Here is a 21,791-nt window from a genome sequence, read left to right as displayed (position 1 = left end):
AGTTTGTGCTAGCAATTTCAAAAGATATCCTTTGCCAGGTCTGGAAATCAAATCCAGAATTGCCAGCTGGGTAAGCTTTGTTTAAGTATTGACTAATGACGTATGTAGTCTAGTATGCAGTGGTTTTGTCGCAAAAAGGTTTTCTGATATCTATTGGGCTTTAAATCTAATACTTTCTTAATCAACGTCATCACTAGCCATACTTAGGTCCATAAAAACGTCCCCATTAAGAGGGGATTTGCCAAATCTCCTATGCTTAGTATTGACCACTTCAGTAAATCATTTTGTGTGTATTCCATGGTTTAAGTGAGGGTTAGAAATAAATGGAAAACAAATCAAATTAGAACACATAATGTTTATTTACACTAAGTAATATTCACATAGTTGTCGAAGCACAGACTGTGCCTATTGTAAACGTTACATTAAGTAGCTGTAAGTAATTATAATAGGAACAAGAAGACACTATCAGATCATTTCCTTTGCCTCAAGAAAAAAGAAAACTATAGTCTATGGAAGCTGTCATGAACAATTTCAAAAATAGAAGTAGTAATGTTGTTATTTTAGAAAAATACATTTATGGAGTCGATTCTTTTTTTAATTGTTTGTAAAATAAATGATTTAAAATCGATGTCGAACGTCTTGAATTACAAATAAGAATAATTTAGAATTAAAATAGACATTGTCATTAAAATATGCAGGTAATGTATAAGTACAAAAAATTCTTCATTGACATTTTAATTACAAGTAGTCGACGAAAGTTACTTTTTTTTTACAACAGGCAAGAGTAATATTTAATTACATTACAGTACAGTAGGAATTCCAGATTTAAAGGTTTTACAATAAAATTGTGTCTTCACAATTACTTAAGATCAATTTTATATGAAAAATGTTGATTTTAGTACATACGAGTAGGTACAGACGTCGAATCCATTCAGTTAGTTATGTAACAAATTGCTAATGAGTTATGTACACAATGCATACAAAGTTATAAAACTGGGAAATAATTAAGTGCGCTTTAAAAATCATTGCAGTAGCAATCTTTACGACTTTCATTTGACGAATCAACAGCTTTAAAATCTAATGAAATTACTTAGTCATTACTATAATTAGTCGTTCTTCTATTGCTCGAAATTATTCAGTAGAAAATACACGATTCAAAATTTCAAACCAATTCGTAATTAGTAAATACGTTTACTAATTAAACATTACATAACGTTGGTAGGTACTATCGACATCATTAGCGCCGTATCTTCATGAGAATTATAAAACTACGCTTTAAGTTTTAATTACTAAACAAACTACCTTTACAATAATATTTACAATAGTAACGTAAACTGGACACTAACTGGCTCATAGATTATGTACTTTATCGTAATTATTGCACACTCAATGGATAAATCTTATTTCAGTATCTACATGATCCAAAAAACTATCAGTTTACTACATTGTCCCTCAATAAAATTGCAGTCACACGAACCAGTAAGTAGCCCAAACAAAAAATAAATAATTTAGGAATATCTCTATAAAATATTAAGTACTTAAATAATAAAATCAACTATCACATTTATTTCGAACGAAGCTTCATAAGTTTTGTACAACGATACACTACGGTCAACTAATACTATTTACAGACATATTAAATAGTGATGTACTTTACGAAATACTATTAATAGTGGAGATAAAAACATCTAACGTCACTAAAACGTTCGTTTTGAAATTCAATCGAAACACATTGTCACTCGAGTCGATTCGACTATTCGATTCAATAGTCGAGCACGCGCCGATCGTAGGTGACGTCATTGATGATCGCGCGCGATGCCTCGTTTCATTTGGACGCGTTCACCACTAGGTTCGTCGCCGCCTCCTCACTGGCTCCTATGCTCATGGCCTTCTTCTTCAGAATGCCGAGATCAGTCACGTTTTCTAAGAAACTCTTGTGAGCTGACAGTACTTTAGCACTTTCGACGTCTTTCTTCAATTCCTCCATATCTCGTTTCAACTTCGCTCGTCTGTTTTGGAACCATGTGATGACTTGAGCGTTGGACAGGCCCAGAGAGCTCGCGATCTCGTCTCTGTCTGCGGGCGAGAGGTACTTCTGATACAGAAACCGCTTCTCCAGCTCAAAGATCTGGTGGTTGGTGAAGGCTGTTCGAGATTTTCGCTTCTTCTTCGGCTGTGGCCTCGAGTTGAAGAGATTCAGGTGATTTGACTGACCATCTGTAACAAAAAATCAACGAATTAGCTACGGTTATTAAGTTATTAACTATGTGTAAAAAAGAATTTAGTAAGTGGCCAATTGACAAGGTATTAAAAGGAAAAAAGTTGCGTTAAACGATTCAATCGAAACTCGTTTGTTGATTGGTCGAATTTCCATATTTTTTTTGTTACTAACGAAGCGCCTTTCTCTGAGGTCAACGTTTATTTTTACAGCTGTCTGTAAGTTACGAAATTGTACAAAACCCAAAAATAATATAAGGAAGACTTAGTTCACATTCTCATTTGAAACTTAAATGAACCATTCATTCCAAAAATAACCTTGGAATCTTAAAAGCAAGCCTCAATCACAACAAAAGAGTGACAGAAATCAGGTTATATTACACATAGATTAAAAAGTAAAAATAGGGCTATAGAATTGCGGGCAGAGATAACCCTCCACTCGTTATCAGTCACTAAAACACCAGAGTCTATGGCAGCGCAATAAAAAGCCCGCAGCGCTAAAGTGTTAGTCGTCCGTCGTAAAATGCACTATAAAACACACCCAGGTATCGTTACATTTTAACGAGCTCACAATCATATACGGGCGCGAGGGATATTTAATAATGAAAAAAATTATCTAACTGTCCCTATGTAAGTAAGGTTTGCTAATCTCTAGGTTAGTAGGTGCTAATTCAATCAATCTTTATTGGAGATTAGTAGAGATTCATTCTAACAATGGTAATTTAAAAGGGTTATAATTAGGTAGGATTATGTTTTGAGTCTTATTATTCATTTATTTATTAAAAGGTACAGGTTAAAACTTATAAGCTAGTGTAGTTTAAAGTCCAACAATCTATAACTTTATATGATTTTAGAAGGACTTTAGGTAATAGTAGTTTTCAATACAGCTAAAGTCATTCATTCATTTCAAATAGACCAAGAAGGCACTTTTGACCGTCAAAAGTAAAAAAGTTAAGTGAAGCTTTTTATTTGCTCGTTCCAAAGTGCAGATTCCTATGGAGAAGAACTTTTCAATCAGGTTCAGAATATAATTCTTTGTTACATAGTATCTATGCCAATCGATCAATCGCAGTCGCAAAAAATGTGTAAGAATTATACTAAAAACAAAATTATATTCTCGAAATCATTAAAAATATTCAAATCTACGATTTTCAGTTCATTCAACTTGCGTATTAACAATTAAGGGGCAAACACACTGTTAGTACTTGAGAACTCATTTTACGTTTAGTAAATATTTTCCACGCCCGTTAAAATTCAATTTTGTATTTATTGCTCTGGCAATAATCGTAAAGGAAATGAAGACACAACAATGGCGCTATCTTTACATCCGGCACATTTTGTATTATCTGTTTTCAAATTGCAATTGTATGCTTTATTATTTTTTGAAATTAACTTGTTAATGTTTTTAGCTTTGTTCGCAGTGATAATGTTACTGAAATTGTTGGTTTGTTTCTAAAACAATAAGTGTGTTAGACTGAGAAAAACTAGTATTATATTCCTTAATTACTAAATTATTATCAATAGCAAAGGATACAGCTCTAAAGACCATTCGAAATGATCACTAGATAGTTTATGGTCATTAAAAAAGTATAAACACTCAACTCAACGACCTCCACGGAGATATTTTACGCGCGAATTTGCGCGGTTTACCACAGATATTAATAAAATATCGCACACCCTTTAAATAATATGTTCGTCAGTCGTTAAGTAAAACTGCCTATGCATTGTCAGATTTATTGGAATTCACAACATTGAACTTAATGTACAATTACCTACGTTGACCACATGCTAAATTTTATGAATATTTTTATTTCTTCAGTAATGTTGGTTTGACGGTAAAAGTATTCGTAATTTTTTGCACAATTTGGTGATTAATCTTTTAGTGTTGTGGTGTAGTAGTGAGTCATTTATCATACCATAATATTAAGAACATCCGTTTTATTCTGCCAAAATATTATGCTTTGAAATTACCTCCGCTACTTTTGTCTTCCAAGAATTTTAGATACAAGGTAGAAACTATTTGGATATTTTTGTAAAAGCTATGCATAAATTTATGTATGTAATCAGATCCATGTAATGTCAAATGTAAAACATGATATCCAATAAAATAAAAATCAGAAAATTAATTGACACAATAAACCTTTTTTGTGTGCAGCCTGTACTTTTGAACTTTTGATGTTCTTTATTCAAATGAACGTTTGCCAAATATGTTTTCAAATTTAGAATTTCGATACATCAAAGAAATCAATTAGTAAACAGGACATGGAAATGCATGGAGTCGTAATTAAATAAATTAAATGAATCCCTTCACATTAATCAGGCGTCGGCTTCGCTCGGTCACCGTCACGACTCATTAGCAAAAATTATAAAGGAATTTATTTTTATAAAATGATCTTGTGTTTAGTAATGTGTTGCTGTAGTTTTGGAGAATGGACGCTGATTCACTCTAACTTTAAATAACTTTTAACGAGATCTTTTGAAATTCTATATTCTTACACTTTTGAAATTAGCTATGACTAAAATTAATGGATCTGTAAAAATTGTTGACTCATTGTATTTTTTGCGTTGATTTACTGAATTGAAAGTACTTAATTAATAATAAATTATTTACAAGTAGGTATAGTAAACCTACATTTTTATGAGCATTCAATAATTTTCTCACGTAACTTCCCAGTCTCAAAGTGCATAAACAACTTTTAATTCTCCCAAAATACTTAAACTCGAATGTTCTTCGTTCGTTAACAGTTAAGGTAACCTCACTAAAGATTGCCGGCTGTATTAATCATCGCCTAATCGTATCCTTAGCGAATTCGGACCTCAATTACATGTGAATCAAACAGGCAAAGTGCGAAAAAAGAGCCGACCCCAAGACATCGTTAAAGACTTTACAAAAAACATGGAATCAGTCACGGTGGAACACCTGACCGACTGTGTCACTCTGTGTGCCTAATGGATGGGAATTTTGGAAATACGTATTAAAGGTTATATCTGAAAATATTTTGTTAGGTACATGGGAATATAAAAAAAATCTTTATTCATTGTAATAAAATAGTCATAATACAGATAAACATCTTAATTTAAAATGAGAGATCTCGCTAAGTTTGAGTGCCTGTACTAGGTAGAATATCATGTGTCACAGGCGAGAGGAGCACTAACAATATTACTAATTGTAGGACAATATCTATGTGGGAAGTAGATTTTTATATCTCGTAATTTTTTTATGAACGATCAAACAATTTTGCGTAGTAAAAATCCATTTACTACAAAGACAACTCCTTGCCTTTTCAAATAAACAAGTGACAGATAAAAAAATATGTATGCGTATGTCGACTCATATTAAAAAAAAGTGAAGCTCGTTCGAATTCCTTTTTCAAACACGTATGACAGTTTTGTAACAATGTTGCCAATTTCGATAATTACAGAGCTAAAGAGGGTGTCTACACTGTCTACCTGTTACGACAAGCTTAATATGACACACGTAAACAGCTCATAACAAGAACGTATTAATTTAACATCGTAAAAAATACCGCAGCAAAAAACTACTGCAATAAACTTAATTAATTGCGTATTTTTTTCCTAAAACATTTTGAATAAAAACCGCACAAAGAAATAAAGTTCTTTAAAATTGCAAAGGTCGTAAGACAATTATATGAGATGCATCATTTATCAGAATTAAGCTGAATCTTTTTGATGGTACGATCAAAAGACGGAGAGAATCGAAACTTCCTTTATCGTTTTATTTTGTCACGGCTATTACTTTACGTACTTAATTAATTCTTCAATAACATCACGTAGTGTTGTGTGTGAGGGCATCGGACCGACCCTTTTCTCCTCTTAAAATACCTTTACAAGTCGAAAAAAGCGAACGCACGATGTTGATGTCCACTATCAATTGACCTCTGATTGTACGCTCAATCTTACGAACGCGAGGTCACGGTTAACTGGGTAGTACATCGATTCAATTGTTTAGTATCCATTACGCGTCTATAATATGAGATTCAATGAACGTTCATAGTGAAGTGAGCAATGTATAGCTAAATTGTTATACGGTATCGGTTTTGTAGTAATCAATGGAGTCTTCAATGGGTCGATACGCACGTAACCGTGTTGGTGAAGGTCGGTGTTATTTCGTAGCGAACTGGGGTTAAGTGATTAACGGGTTGGGTGCAATAAGCCGATCAATAGCATGGTTATCGAGACGTTACGAAAGTAAATAGTTTTACACTTTTTGTTTTTAAACGGATTGCTACACTTTGGAACGAGCACCTAGCTTCACTGATAGATTATAGATAGACTGACGGACAATTCAATTTGACGTTTCCAAAGTGTCTAATTTAGGGTTAATTGAAATAAATGCTTTGATATTGACTTTGATTGTAAAGTTCGTGTTGTGACAACGCGTTTGCAAAGGGATTGGGCTTATTTCGAGACTTAAAACGGTTACGTTTACCAAAACAAAGCTGTGATTTGCCTACAACCATCACAACTGATTTAATTCTTATCTGCTAAAAGAGATTAACACACTGAACGCCGTGTTGGTCACCGGTGACCGACGTTAGCGGAGGATTTGCCTTCAACAGTTTTCTATTGGCAGTCAAAGACTTAAACACAAGATGTATGTGATCTCATTTATAACATCGCCCGTGTTCTCGCCGCAATCAACTTGCATCCTAACTGCATTCCGATCATGACACTTGAACAATAGTTTGAGACAGCTCCTTAACGACCACAAATTGAATGTCCTGTTCATTTTTTCCATCGTACACCTTGTTATTTGGTGTCCAGAACACAAAGGCATCCTTTTTCTTAGTCGGTAACGCTTGTTTGCGAAAAAAAGCGTATCGAAATAGGGTTTTACGTGTAATGCATTGATTTTTTTCTATGCGTGATTGATTGGGCATTTGAGCCAGTTGTTTGGAGCTTGGGCGTCTCATCTGTTGGCTGTAGGTGAGATGATCAGCCTTACTAAGCTATTTGGTGTTTAGTTTCTTGGAGGTCTATAAAAACTAGAGCGTTGAGACCTTATAATTACTCGGATTTGCTATGAAATAGGATCGCTTTTATAGACATTGGAGTGCCGCTAATGTAGACTTATCTTATTACTAAGACTTATCTCTAAGAGTAACCAGGCTTGATATTATGTTATTGACCACACATCAACAGATCGATTGAAAACGATTACCGATTAATCGATTACTTAAAAGTCCGTAGGTAAATGCATAGACAAGGAATTAATTTTGTTTTATTCTTAATGCAGTTTAGTTTTATAATGTTTAAGGTTGACGTGTATCGTGTACCTAAATATTAATTTAAATTTGAATAGACCAATTTGTTGTCAGTTTTTAAAGGATTAAAGTTGATTCTAATATTGTTTTTTATACAGTAGCCTTAATGAAGAAGGTTAAATGGCTAATCGGCTTCTTGATGTTATCGTTTTTGTTATGTTTGATGGAGATATACTTAATGTAACTAATTTTAATAACTATAAGTTACTCGCCGTACTCAGAGTTACTTAATTTTTTTTATTTTATAAATCATACCTTTTCTAATGAAAGACAAGGATACAAGAAGTATTTAATAGTGCAGACTCTACTGTCATTCTTGAGATCAAGACAAAAAGTATTTTTTCTAATTTCAAACATTGCATTGTTACAAATTGGAACGCAATATAGATACTAAACAGATTACACCCTAATATCCTTTCTGACATATTAATATGCAAAGTGCATTCATGGGTAATTATGGGAACTAGATATTAGTAGCACTTATTACATATAATTATATGTTATACCAAAAATAGGAATAAAAAATAGCTACCATAACATTTTGATTGTATGAATTTGAATGAACGTGCTTAGTTTAATGACTATCATTCTTATATTGTTTTACATAAACTCGTTAGGTCTGAGTTTTGTGGTATTTAAAGGGGTGCCTAATAGTTAACTAGCTTTTGAAATACCGCTTCGCCCGCGTTCTCCATTAAAAGTACCTTATGTATTACTCTAGACAATAAATTACTTCTGTTTCAAATTTCGTACCGAATCCTTCAGTCATTTAATCGTACCTGATTGAGTAACAAACATGCACACAACGCACAAACTCACAAAGTTTCGCATTTATAATATAAGATGAAAGGTGTAAGTATTCGGAAAATTAATTAAAGTTTATTTATTTCTTTATATTCATTCGTATTTCTATTATAGTATTGTGTAAGTAATACTTACATGTAGTGTATCAATACAATTAGTAAATAAAGTTTCCACAATCATTACTATCTATATTTATCTGACTGTTTTTCTTTAACATAATCCAAGTCTATACACTAACGAACACAATATAAAAGAATTATCCAATTTGACGCAGCCGTTCGGTAGTTACGTGCAAACAAACTATTTCCGCGATTAACTTTTTATTTATTAAAGTAATAAATAGATGAAAATAATGAGATTTTTTATATAATACCTACATTGATTGCGTTTTTCTTGTAATTATTACATTTGAAACATGTTTAGAAATTGTTTTTTAACTATTAATAATAAAAGTTAACTATGTGTGATTCCTGTTTATTATATTTTTTTCTATTTAAAGGAAGTTTTTATCCAGGGTTTAGGATATAAGTTTTATATTTTATATTAATAATATTGCAGCTTTATGCAACTTGCTCTTTAAATCTGTAATAGAATGTTATTATACTGACAATTTAATGAGAGAATGTAAAACAATATTGTGTTTGAGACTGAAAAAACTGAAGCATTTGTAGTCACTAGTGGGTAAAATATTTATTTGTTAAAATAGTTAAACTAAGTAAATACTTATTGTTTTTTTGTCGATTGCATTGTTGATTTAGTAATAAGTTAGGTAAGAAGTAAAAATAAAAAAGGAAAATCCGAAGTGGCATTACGTTATCTTTTATAATAAAACCGCCGTACTCAGTACTTTAATGATTACTTAACAGTCGTTAGCAATTATTTTCGGAAAAAAATCGTTACTAAGGAATAGTTTAGATAAGTAATAATTAAATGTCTCTGAGTGTGGAATCGCTAAATGTGATGTTAATAGCAATAATAGCAAATATGAAATTGCTGAATTGATTTTGAAAATCTTTATTTTTGTTGTGTTTGTTATTGTTAGGAGAAGGTTCAATCAGAGGCAAAACAAAAGTTCGCAAGGATACGCTAGTCCATTAGGTAAATTATGAAACAACTTGGAATTATATCAGCAAATTATCTTTATATTAAAACTACATACAAAATAATCCTGTCAACACATTAAAAAGCTCCCAATGACTTACAAATTAGTCTCAACAATTCTAATTTAAAAAACGAGACATGTGTCACTTCTTGGATTCGGCGATTCTGTATGAAAACGTCACAACATGCTCATTATCAAAACAGAGCACATCGAACTATACAGAACCAGTTTATTATGATCTCGCTTTGTATGATCTTTCTTCACATTCGAGGGTCAGGTTATACTGGTGTATCATAGCTTGATGTGTGATTGTGTGTACAAAGCGATTTTGACTTAACGGGTGAGTTCATGCCACGGACTATTGCCACAGACTGTTTCGACTTAGTTGCCGGTGCTATTGCCGTTGCCGTTTGTAGATATTGCCGCGGCAAAATGGGCCGTGACATATAACGATGTTTTTGCTTCTTAATTAGGTATAAGTATCCGGTTAAAGTGTTTTTTCGTATGTTTATAATTAGCTGTTGTATTGTACGTATGATCGGTTTGGTATGAGTTTGTTATGTTGTTTTAGTTCTTAATGTTTTTTTTATCGATTAAGAATAAGGACTTGTAAAATGTAGATTAGTGTTTGCTTTTTGATTTTTTATGTATTGGTGGAAAATGATTAATATTATTGGGGCTGATGTTTTTTTTAATTTTTATTATAAGCCAGAATTTATGACATTTTTAAGTCTTTGACTGCCAATAGAAAACTGTTGAACGCAAATCCTCCGCTAACGTCGGTCACCGGTGACCACCACGGCGTTCAATGTGTTAAATGAAAACTCTTAGGTAATTAACGATGTATACCAACCTATAGCTAAAAATAAAACGTTCTTTTTTCAATTTGACAAGCGACCAAAATTGAAATTTAAAAAAGGAAAAACGCGACAACTGCCAATTTGACAAACGAGTGAGCTGCGGTCGAATCGAATCGAAACGATCACAGAATCAGAGACGATTCGGTTTGTTGCGGTTACTTCTCGGAATCCATGTCAAAATAATATTCGAATTCTTTCCGAGATTGACTTTTTTGCGTATCTACTTGGTGACCAGAAATAAAAAAAAGCAAACTATTTTTTCCGATGATTTCGTTCAGTTTAATTGAACAGTTGATTTTTGCGGTCCGTGGGATGCTGTTAATGTGAATCTGGCATGATTTCAATGTACATGCATTATGAGTTACGGTATCGATGTAATAAATACCGTCTTTATTGAAAGCAGTTGCATCATTGTTATTCCAATGTCTTAAAGTTTCATTATGGATTTAAACGATCTATTCAATCATGTTTTCGAATGCTTTGCGAAGGCTGTAAATACTATTCGAATAGATAGTGAACTTGCCTAGTATTTGAAAGATTATTCATCTGACAAATGTACTGAAATAAATCGGTGACTTCATTGGGTGGTAAAAAAGGTATTGATCTAATAAAACAATTGAAGTCCGACCACATTCTCACGGACTCAGTTCACACGGAGTGAACATTCGGGTGCTGCGGCGACACGTAAGACCTTCTGGTTTCACGGCCCGTTGACTAGATTACGAAGGAAAAAAGTCAAATCATTTTTCTTTTTATTTAAAACAAAAATCGTGAACAAATCACAAATCCGTTCGCAGTTTTAGTTTTATTTCGTAAGATATCGGTAAGCTTCGGTAAACCGCTGGGAAACGATCAATGGATCTCGCTCAATTTCGAATAGATAACAGCATGACTTTTTTGTGCATAGCGGACTTTCTAAAATTAGAAAATTACCTGCCTATTTTTGTTTAGATACAGTCAAAATGAGGAAAATATAACATTATCTGTTTAAAAAACTGAATGTGTTAAGAGTGAATTATCGTACGTACGAGTTAATAATCTGAGTAATGACACATGTTTATGAACAAAGTGCAATGTTAAGCGCAAAATGACAAACAAAGCAGTGAAAGTCACACGTCTCGAGTAAAAATAAATTGCCATATACTTCGTTCTGCACTGTGTCATTCGGACTAATCATAGAGACGTCCACATGTGTAATAGCACAGACTACAATCGAGACAATCGATTTGTCTACTCGATTATTACCGACCATTAAATTACTTTAATTAATTAATAGTTAATATCGGTGTATGTGACAATGCTATGTGTTGCATAAAGGTTGTCTGGCCCACGCCACAATGCCACAATGTCTCATTAGTAGCAATTAGTATGGCATAAATTACAAGACATTGTCTGTGCCGCGTTGGCGGCGTTTACTGCTATTATTGTCTATGATAGGCACTCGGGCACTTATTGAGATTAATCTGTCGATGATACGAGGTTTATATGTTTACGAATTTCATTTAACTAGTCGAATTTATTGGTTGCTCACCGCTATCAAAGTCCAAATGTATTTTAAAGTCGAATTAAAACATCGTAAAATCGCAAATACTTCACAAATTACAGCAATTATCAGATTAGTTTCATATCCTCTTGTTGGGAAAAAACCAACACAAATACAGACACAACAAGAAAAAACTTGACAGACAGAACCGTTAGCGGCTTATCAAAGTTGGCGCCAAAATTCCGCCACAGATACGAAATCAATTTTCATATTTTTCAGCCACACAAATCATCGGCGCTTACTAATTGTCCGTATTACGCATACCAGCACGAATTCTAATTTTGAATTTTTAAAGAAAGCCCAGTGCTACAAAAAGGCGGTGTTGTGGACAAAAACGTTGCACGCGTGGTGTACTCCGGCAGTTAGTGCATAGGCCGTGACTGCATAACGACCGATGTTTATCGCAAGATGCGGCATCTTTAGTAAAGTCGGCCTGCCGGCAGACATATTTTGTAAAATGTATCTATGTATTTTATATACTCCCTCGTTACTCATACTTCCGCAGAGATATGTGTCTTTTAGTAATTAGCTTGTTGGGATATTTATTACTCAGTAACTCATAAAATATCTAGTCAAGAAATAGGTATACATATAAAAATACATTTTATATCGCACTCATGCTTGGAATACGTTCAGGCAATCTCGTCATATCAATTAGTATGTGTCACTATTTGACAGTACATATTAGTCGTTTACTATTTGACACGAGTGGCAAGCTTTCGAGGCCGCGCGCACCTCATCACACGCAGATAAATACCAACGTACTTAATATGTATATTACAGCCTATGTAACATTAAGATTGTCATCTTCACGCTGCCGTTCCTGCATTTACAATAATTTGAATCTTTGTACAATAGACGATAATATGTGTACTTAAATGATTATTTAAATTGAAGCTGTTGACTATATTTTGCATGGAAATTATGGCAAAACCCTGGGACGCGGGGATTTGTTTGTGAGGCATAATTTTCTGTGAATCATTGCCACTAATATTCTTATGAAGATAAGATGTGTGCCTCAGGGGTTTAAAGGATATAAAGAGTAAGTTAAATACAATTGCATCTTAGGTAAAAAGGTAGGCAGACTGGACATTTATACATGATTATGATGTGGCTCGTAGAGATAAAATATCAATTTTATGACGAATTGATGTTGCAGAATACGTACTTCACTCGCGGCCATCTTTCTTTGCATTAGTAATAAAGTTTTTGAACACACATTTTTATGGTTTAGCAAGAAACATCATCGTATTACATTTAGGATATATTTATATGAAAAGACGTTTGACTCAATGAATGTAAAATGTGAACTCCAATATTCAGTTAAGTGATTCGGTTCAAACTTTCTTTGAAGTTTCAGTATAGAGATAAAGTTTTTTAATACCTCTTCAGTGTAGGGTAGTCAAAACAAACCGTTTGAGTCCCATTGAGAAACCACTTGAGTTTATTACCTTCCATAGTAATATTTACTGAGTTTTTTGTCCTCGGATATGTTTGTGTCTAACCACTGTGCGGTATCGAGTATTTTGGAGTGTTTTGGTGCACGTGACAGATTTAATTTTTATTATCGATTGGGATTCTATTTTTGAAATGCAAAAAAAAACAGTCAAATGGCCAGTAATAATAATTATGTATAACCAATTTATATGATGAATAGATTTGAATGCTACTTTGCAGATGCGACCGCCAACTTTAACTACAAGGTAATAAGGTTGATTTTTAAACAGAATAGGTATTAGTATTATATTTTCGCCTGCACTGTGTTTATGTTTCCATATAACCCAAGCATGAATCCTGAACGTGTTGGTTTAATAGCGACGGAGTTATTTCTTCTTGACAAGTTGTCATTAACGTATTTAGTGACGCGGGTAAGAAAACATGCTTAAATTAAATAAGCTTGGTTTGAAAATATGGAGCGTCACATCTTTTATTCTTTGATACAAATATATATTTACCGAACTCTTTAGCTATAAATTATTATTATGAAACATCAAATAGGATTTAATTAAAAAAAAAACCATCAGCTGTTCAGAAATCATCGTGAAAAATATCTCGTTTTCAGCAGTTGTAGTAACAATTTTTTTAAATTTTACTCAAAATCAAAGTCAAAGTCAAAATTATTTATTTCAAATAGACCAGAAAGGCACTTCGAACGTCAAAACAAACATAATAATATTAATATCGTCTGTCTGTCGGTCAATCCTCTAGTGAGGTTATTTAATATTATATATATGTATACATAAATGTGTATGCTGTATATAACATACGTCGTCGAGCCTCGAATACAATCAAATAAATAAAAAACAACTACCCAATAAAATACAGCAAAATACTTATACTATGACGTGAGATCCTCAACCAACGAATGATTGATGAAACTTCTTATATACATAGGTATTTCTCATTCAATTAAAAACACTACCCAATTATAAGTTGTCAATATTAATTGTTAACTTTTTATATGAATTTATTGCATCCTGTAAATACTGTTAATTGATTATTGTCTTTATGTACTAAGTATCATTAGGAGGTTTCATGATGATTACCTACTAATCTTCCTATTATACTACGCGTGACTTTGTCCAAACTGACATATTTATGATATTTGGCTATTATTCGTTTAACGTATGAGGATATTAGCAATAAATATTATTATGTATAGAATTTACACACACAATGTCAGGCATTTTATCCCTGAAGGGGTAGGCAGAGATGCACATTACGGTACGTAATTCCGACTCGGAAATCGAACCCGAGACCCCCGACCCGGGAAGTGTTCGGCAGTCGCACTTGAATTAAGAAGGAAAATACTGCTTCGTTTGTTGAGTTGGCGCCCAATCCTCAAGTCGGAGTAAAAATCCATTTATTCATGTATAAAATTCGCAGAACGTTCTTTTCATTCGCCGAAGACTCCCATTCAAAACTGCAGAATTTAACGCCATTATAAGATTTAAAAGTATAATTCCGAATCGCCACAAACGTTCGCATTAGGTTCACTGCTTACAATCCAAGGAGACATTTGTCTTTCCCACAGCACAGTGGGCGCAGCGTGGTCTCAGTTGGACATAAATCGAGTTTAACAACAATTTGTAAGAGTTACGCGACGCCGCTTTGTTCCCGATTTTCTTGACGCAGCACCGTCTGTGACTTACGTTCCGGAAAAATTATCGCAATCGCCCTAAAGTAATCTATTACGCAATTTGTACTACTGGGTTTTACAATAAGTACCTAAGTTCATTGCATTAAACTTGATTAGATTTTTTGCATAACATTCTTGCTTGAACTAAAACGTCCTACGCAATGAGAATGAATTATATTCCATTCGCTCCGTTCATGACCAGGCTTCCATCAACGGAATTTAATTAAGAGCTGAGACATGATATTGCTTTAAAAATTACATTTTAATCATCGAAATTCAATTACCAGCTACACAGACACTCGAACGCGAATCCGATTTACACAAAGAATAAAATAAAGGAGTTACCGAAAACCGGTAGCGTATTGCATATAAATCACGGCGAGGCAATAATGTGGTGCCCCCCGGGATCTTCGCCCTCGGGGAGAAATGCGTTCGACGAAAACACTTCCTTTTGTCACATAATTGCCTAAATTGTTATTAGACGGAATAAAGACATATTGCTGTGGGACTCGGCTCGAACGCCGCGATATTTATAGACTGTAAGAGATGATCTTTTAATAGTGTGATACGGATGAATCGTTGTGTGCTGGTAATAATTTTTGGGGCGTTGCAAGGGAGATCTAGTTTGATAAATGATGTGATTTCGAGCTATTAAGGCGTCTATTTGTCAGATGTTTTTGCTTTTGTGTGTCTAGTGTACCGTAACAATACTAAAGACATTAATAGAGATGACACTGAACTGAATTAATAAGTTTCAAACGTTGGATGTATTTTTAGAAGATTTAGTAGTAATGAAACTGTCCCAGCCGCATTACCATGTGTCTTGTTGACGAGCCTAAACGTCAATCGTTTAAAACAACATCCATAACGTTTACTGGCGAGCGTTACTGTCGCACTTTAATTCATAACGACCTGAATGTTGACAATGAAATCTCCTCCTAATAGTTTTACGAGTTCCAAATGAGGTGTCACTTTAAAAATGTATTACAAACATTTCGGCGGCCAATAACAATATTAAAGCGGAATATTTGTGTGCGGTCCAAACAAATCACTGCCATGTGTTCGACACTAAAACCTACAACAAAACACCCCACTGACAGATATATTAGCGGCATTGCATTCACACAAAAACCACGGAAGAAATATACACTATAAAACTTCCTGAAGTACAACTTTAAACTTTATGCCTTTGTGTTAAAGACGCAGTCTATATTTGACAGTCGCAAAAAACATACATCTTAATTTCACAACTGTAAATCCTGCAGAGGGTAGGCAGAATCTGGATATTTCATCGGTTAAAACTCGAAATATCCACTTTAACACGCCAGTTTGACATATTTATGGAAATTCCATTTCTTTCCTTAAAAAATTGGCCCATCTTTGTACTCGAAATAGTTTAAGATAGACAAAATAGAAAAACGACAACATTCTGTGTGGCATTCATTTTTTGTGTCAATAAATTCTCTGTCAAGTGTATTTAGAAATGTTTTGACATTTTAGAAAATGGTAATTTAAAATACATATTTCAGAAAAGTCAGATAAAATTAAATCAAATTTACACTCTAATCACAAAAACAATGTCATCAACCTTTAAAAATTACAATTTGCTGTACTCAAAAGACATATTTTTTGTCACATCAATTTTGTCCCCCTGCGAGCACATTTGTCGCAGTGTGCATCACTAATTGAGACACATTGCGACGTGTAGTGTATCGCCACATTTAACATAGAACTCACGTTTGTAGATAAAACGGGAATATAGATAATTTTTGTCGTACTAATTACTGGCGAGGCACGAATTGCTAATTTAAAATATGGCTTCGGTGTTATTTACTGCTAGTCTGCTCTGTTAAAATGTGTATGGTTTTCTTTGTTATTACTGATTGTCTAATTATGTATTGTTTACTTATTTGTCTATTGTGTCTCAGGAATGTAGTAATGTTTATTGTATCCATCTATATCTCATGTACTTATACTGTAAACTATGGCTATACCAATGAAATGAACTTGAAGATGAATAACTAAGTAATTGTATAATTTGTATGATTCATTTTATTTTGTTTTATTAACTACTATCAGTACGTTTTTATTTGTTTTTTACAAGGCCCACATAAATCTTTCCCACCTGATTCGTAAATTACAATTTACCCAAATTCCGCCACAAATATTCCCGCAAATAACGCGGCTGTGAGTGAAACAAATGGCGCCTATGTTTCCGCAACCGGTGTGCGGGAAATAGGAACGATTGTTGCCCGACAATTTAAACGTCGACGCCGAATTAGATTTATTCCCGGCCGGGATTTATTGCACGTCCCTAGTCCCGGTGGGTTGGCGCAACACTACGGCGCGGTGTGTGGGTAATAAGTCAGTTTTCTTCAGAACCTCTTATTTATTAGCTGACGTTTATTTGTTGTTCTGTATTTACTTTTACTGCCTACTCGTATAACAATAGTATAGCCAGTATTTAAGTAAATGTCAGGCTATATTTGTCTTCTACGTATTTTAAAAATATAACCACTTTATCATTGAGGTTTACTGCAGAACAGATAAGATAAGATACACTATTAAAACTTTGTCACAACATCAGAACAACAACGCCAAAGACTGCACGGTTGGCGCGGTGGCTGGGCAACTGGCTGTCTTAATGTATGTGAACTTGTATGTTTGTAAACGCACCCACGACATAGGAGAAAATCCTAGTGTGGGGCAACGTTTTCTTTAAAGAAAAAATAGTCAATTCTCGAAGAATCACAGACACACATCACACTGCACACTATCTAACTCTTTAAGTCTAAAACGACAGGTCAAGTAACACGCGATCCCCTCGCTAGGAATCATTTGTCAAGCCAGCAATTCCGAGTTCAGTAACTGGCTTGTCCCAATCGATTTGTGTCAGCGGCTATTGACAAATTGATAATCGATTGTCCCTTAGCAACGATTGGATAGGTTCGCGAATGTTTGTGAATAAATGCGTTTATGATACGGGTATAAGGAAGAAGGTTTGGTTTACAAGACTCTAATCTTAAAAGCGTAAGTATGTTAAGAAACTTAGGATCAATGGTGATTTTTAATTTATTAATCAATCTAGTTACTGCCTATAATCCCTTTGCTTTCATTATTTAGATGTTCTTTTTACATTTATTTATTCTTTTTGATATAAAATTCTGTTATAAAAATCTTTGCAATAGATTATTCTATAGACGCCATTAAATCAAAATGTTGAAAGATAAGTCGATTTATTTGATCGTCAGTGGCCACGTGATTACATGTAAGTCACGTCCCGGCATCGCTGCCCGGGATCCCTTTAGCAAACAAATAGTGCAAATCCCGGGATTAGGGTGACAATTTGAGCGGATAACACGGGATCGAGTGGAGAGCTGCGACCCACGCTGGTAATTTGTTACAATTACTTGCCAACCCCGCGAACAGAATTGTTGTAAATTGTGTTTGTTGAACCGGTGTTTTTTCAAGATTAGCCGTTATTAACGTAATGTTTGCTTTATTTATTTCCTTTGTTTATAATTATTTATCTTATGTTGGTCTTTTAATTACAATAAAATTACTAGAAAAATAAGAAATACTACACGAGTTGTAAGAACCACGTAGTTGCAGACTCAGTTTTAAAAATATAATTATTAAAAATATAATAAATTCCCGAAAACGCGACGGATCTGACCAAATTACTTCTGAAGATAAGGACAGAACAGACCTTCATTACGCCGGTCTATTTACTGAAACTAAAACTAAAGTAATCAACAGTAAACTTCGGCTCGCCTATTTGAACATATCAAGCGCATAGTGGATCGACCGACGGGTTTAAGCGGACAAAATTCACTCAGCAAAGTGAAATTTCGTTAGCGCACGTTAAGGGCAATAGAGGGGGGGTCGTAAGGGGGTGGGTTGTCACTAGAGGGGCGTTTTCCATTTCACGCTCCGTTCGCCGCTGATGACACCGCATTCCGGCGAGCAAATGGCTCGACAAATGAAGAGAGGGCGCAGTCGCGGACACGCCCTGCTACGTCATAACTGTCACTTCGGCTAAAGGGCGACTTTGCTCCCGTTTCCACCGAAAGCCTTTGTACTGACAAATTGATTCGATTTAGACCCGTTGCCCTTGTCTTATAGACAAGCACCCTTTTAATTAACGTCGATGTGGTTAAGTGTGTGTGTTGACTTGTAGGCGCTGAACAAATTACTGATGTTTGCCTTCGTAACAGAACGCAGTGTAGAACAATGGAAAGTAATGTTAAGGAGCACTGTCATTGTTGTGAAGTAAAATGACGTAGAATTATTCCTCGGGCCAATTATTCTTTTCGCTCTTAATTGTTGGCTATAAGCTGTTTTTGTAACGTAAAAGCGGTCTATCTAATCGTGGGTAATTATTTAAAAGAAAGGAAATTAATTTGATACACAAATCGTGCCGTTCTATGTATTAATGTGGCTATTATTTTATTTGTAAGCGTCATTTATTACGTACATTTGTTTTATTAACAACAAAATGCTACACACATATATGTGAATATATGTGAATGAAAACATTGATAACTTTTTAACGTTTTTTAATTAGTTTTATAAAAATAAAATAGAGTTATAAAAATGTCCATCAAAATAAAGTAGCGATGGCGTCGGTACGTAACAAGAATGTCTAATAAAACATCCATTAGCGTTCGGTATTTGTAACAATTGTTCCGTAACTGAGTATCGTCGGGATTTTCTTGTTCCACGATTGTTAAGTGTCGCTCGTGACAACTGTCGACACCTTGCAACCGGTTGTATCGTTGTGATAAAAACTTTTCTTTTTGTCCACCTGAGAGTGCGATGTGTACCACTGTGCGCGTGTTTCTGTTTAATGTAGATAGTTGTGACTATCATTGTTAAGAATCATTATATTATAAGACGATTTGATACTCACATTGAAATGTGTTACATTTACTGATCAATCGTTTGCGTAGCAAAATTAAAATTAACGCAAGCTTTTACCGTTTATATAAGTTGCTTCTTATTTAAAGCGCACTTTTATCTAGTTTTAATTATTTTTATACGATTCATTATAATGAAAACACCGTTGAACTTTTTGCATTAGATATGCGTATTTTTGTAAGTAGGAACATTACTTCAGGGTAAGTATACAGTAAATTGTATTGGAAGATTATAATTTTAATTCCGTATTTTTACATATTAATTTACATAAGCTTAGCTAAAAATCGTAAATGTTTTATGTCCCTTCTATGTATCTAATAAAATTAGCGATTCTTGAACACAAAGTTGGTCATAAGCGATTCGCTGGGAACTGTGGTTTAACATGAACTATGCAAATAGTGGCTAGTCAGTTATTTTACTGTGTAATGAACATGTGCTAAATGTAAGTTTTCTCAAATATATACTTTAAATTTACTGTTTATACGTCTTTAATTACAATGCCAGTTTTCCTGCTTATTTGGAGTAGAAAGCATTATATTTTTAATAGAAAAGAAATAGATTTTATATTTGCGTAGAATACCAGAATTAGATTTAGTATGGAACCTTGTATGCGCCAAACTAATTATCCAACGTTTTTAAAATTCTTTAATGTTTTAGTAACAATATTTAATTTTAAAAGCGTCTTATTTAAGCCCCCTTATGTGATAACTAGGTGCTATTTATTTTGGATGTTCGTAGTAATATAACTAAGCTTTTACATAGAGACTGTGATCACCAAATCAGTTTTTCCGTTCGTGGAACAAGTGTACAATGCTACCGTTCCGCTTACTTCATCGTTTTATGTAAAACCGCATTCCTCTGGCTAGTCGCATTGTATTTTATTATGTGCGTCATTGACGAGCGAAGATCGATCTTGAACACTGCGGGGTGCACTTTTCCTGAGACCGAATAGATACCAGCACATCATGGTATCACAAACACAACACAATTTCAATTGTATTGCCCAGAAATAAAGTCGAAACGTTGTTGAAGAATTTCGTCAGATAGAAGTACTGGCTGTACGTACATCGTACAGGTGCGTCAAAACGTCGACGACAGTCGTCGCATGTCGTGGAACGGAGCGATATCATCTGTCATTTCACGTGATTAGTGACGCTCATGTTTTATAGTCTGTGCCTTGGATTCCGAACTTATTTATGTACTGAGTAGCATATAAATTAGTTTCGAGAATTGTTGTGTACGGTTAAGTCGATTTTTTGCTTCGATCTCAACTTCAAGAGTAGATTTGGTAGCTATCAAACACATTAATGAATTCGAATGACAGAAACAAATAAAGTTTTTTTACTAATAAACTTTATTTAAGTAAACTATAAAACAGAACAGTGGCTCTATAAAATAAATTTAAAATAAAATACAAAGTAGACAAACAGCCAAATAACTTGTTCTACACCATTTAATCGTCAAACACCCAATAAAATAACAAAAAGCGCTATTTATAACGATATAAAACAACGAAAAAGTGCCTTACGGACTGTAATTACATTTCAGTTTCACGGAGCGAGTTGAAAAATGTTTGTCGCAGTGACATTTGTTATTAGTCGAGCATACACTCGGTCGTTATTGTCGATAATAACGCTTCGTTTATTTGACGTTTGAACTTGATGAAGAAAAATACGTTCTTTGTATGCAAGTACAAGTAAAAATTAGGTTATTGCATTTATAATAGTAATAGTAACCTAAATATTTGATGAAAAAATTACGGTAGCAAAGAAAATTTTAAAATGTTCCTTTATTTTTTTTTGTCTGTGTTATTGTATGCAATGTTCATTCTTCTAATATTAAACGGCTTGACCGATTTTAATGTTTTTTGTTGTTTAAATTCTATTTTTTTACTGTTGACGGGTTAACGTTTGGCTACTAT

General features: G+C 33.9%; 1 protein-coding gene across 1 annotated transcript in view; it reads right to left on the bottom strand.

The window, feature by feature from the left end:
• Positions 1-762: 762 nt before the first annotated feature.
• LOC118270376 (homeobox protein BarH-like 1b) overlaps positions 763-21,791 on the bottom strand; it is a 58,021-nt gene continuing 36,992 nt past the window's right edge. The window contains exon 2 of the mRNA XM_035585950.2: positions 763-2,217. Within this exon, the coding sequence (XP_035441843.1) occupies positions 1,826-2,217 (392 nt within the window). The 3' untranslated portion in view covers positions 763-1,825. The remainder of the gene's footprint in view (positions 2,218-21,791) is intronic.

This window comes from Spodoptera frugiperda, chromosome 13 (genome assembly GCF_023101765.2).
Source record: "Spodoptera frugiperda isolate SF20-4 chromosome 13, AGI-APGP_CSIRO_Sfru_2.0, whole genome shotgun sequence".
NCBI lineage: Eukaryota > Metazoa > Arthropoda > Insecta > Lepidoptera > Noctuidae > Spodoptera > Spodoptera frugiperda.
The sequence above is the reverse complement of the archived record's forward strand: the minus strand, read 5'-3'. Positions and strand labels throughout refer to the sequence as shown.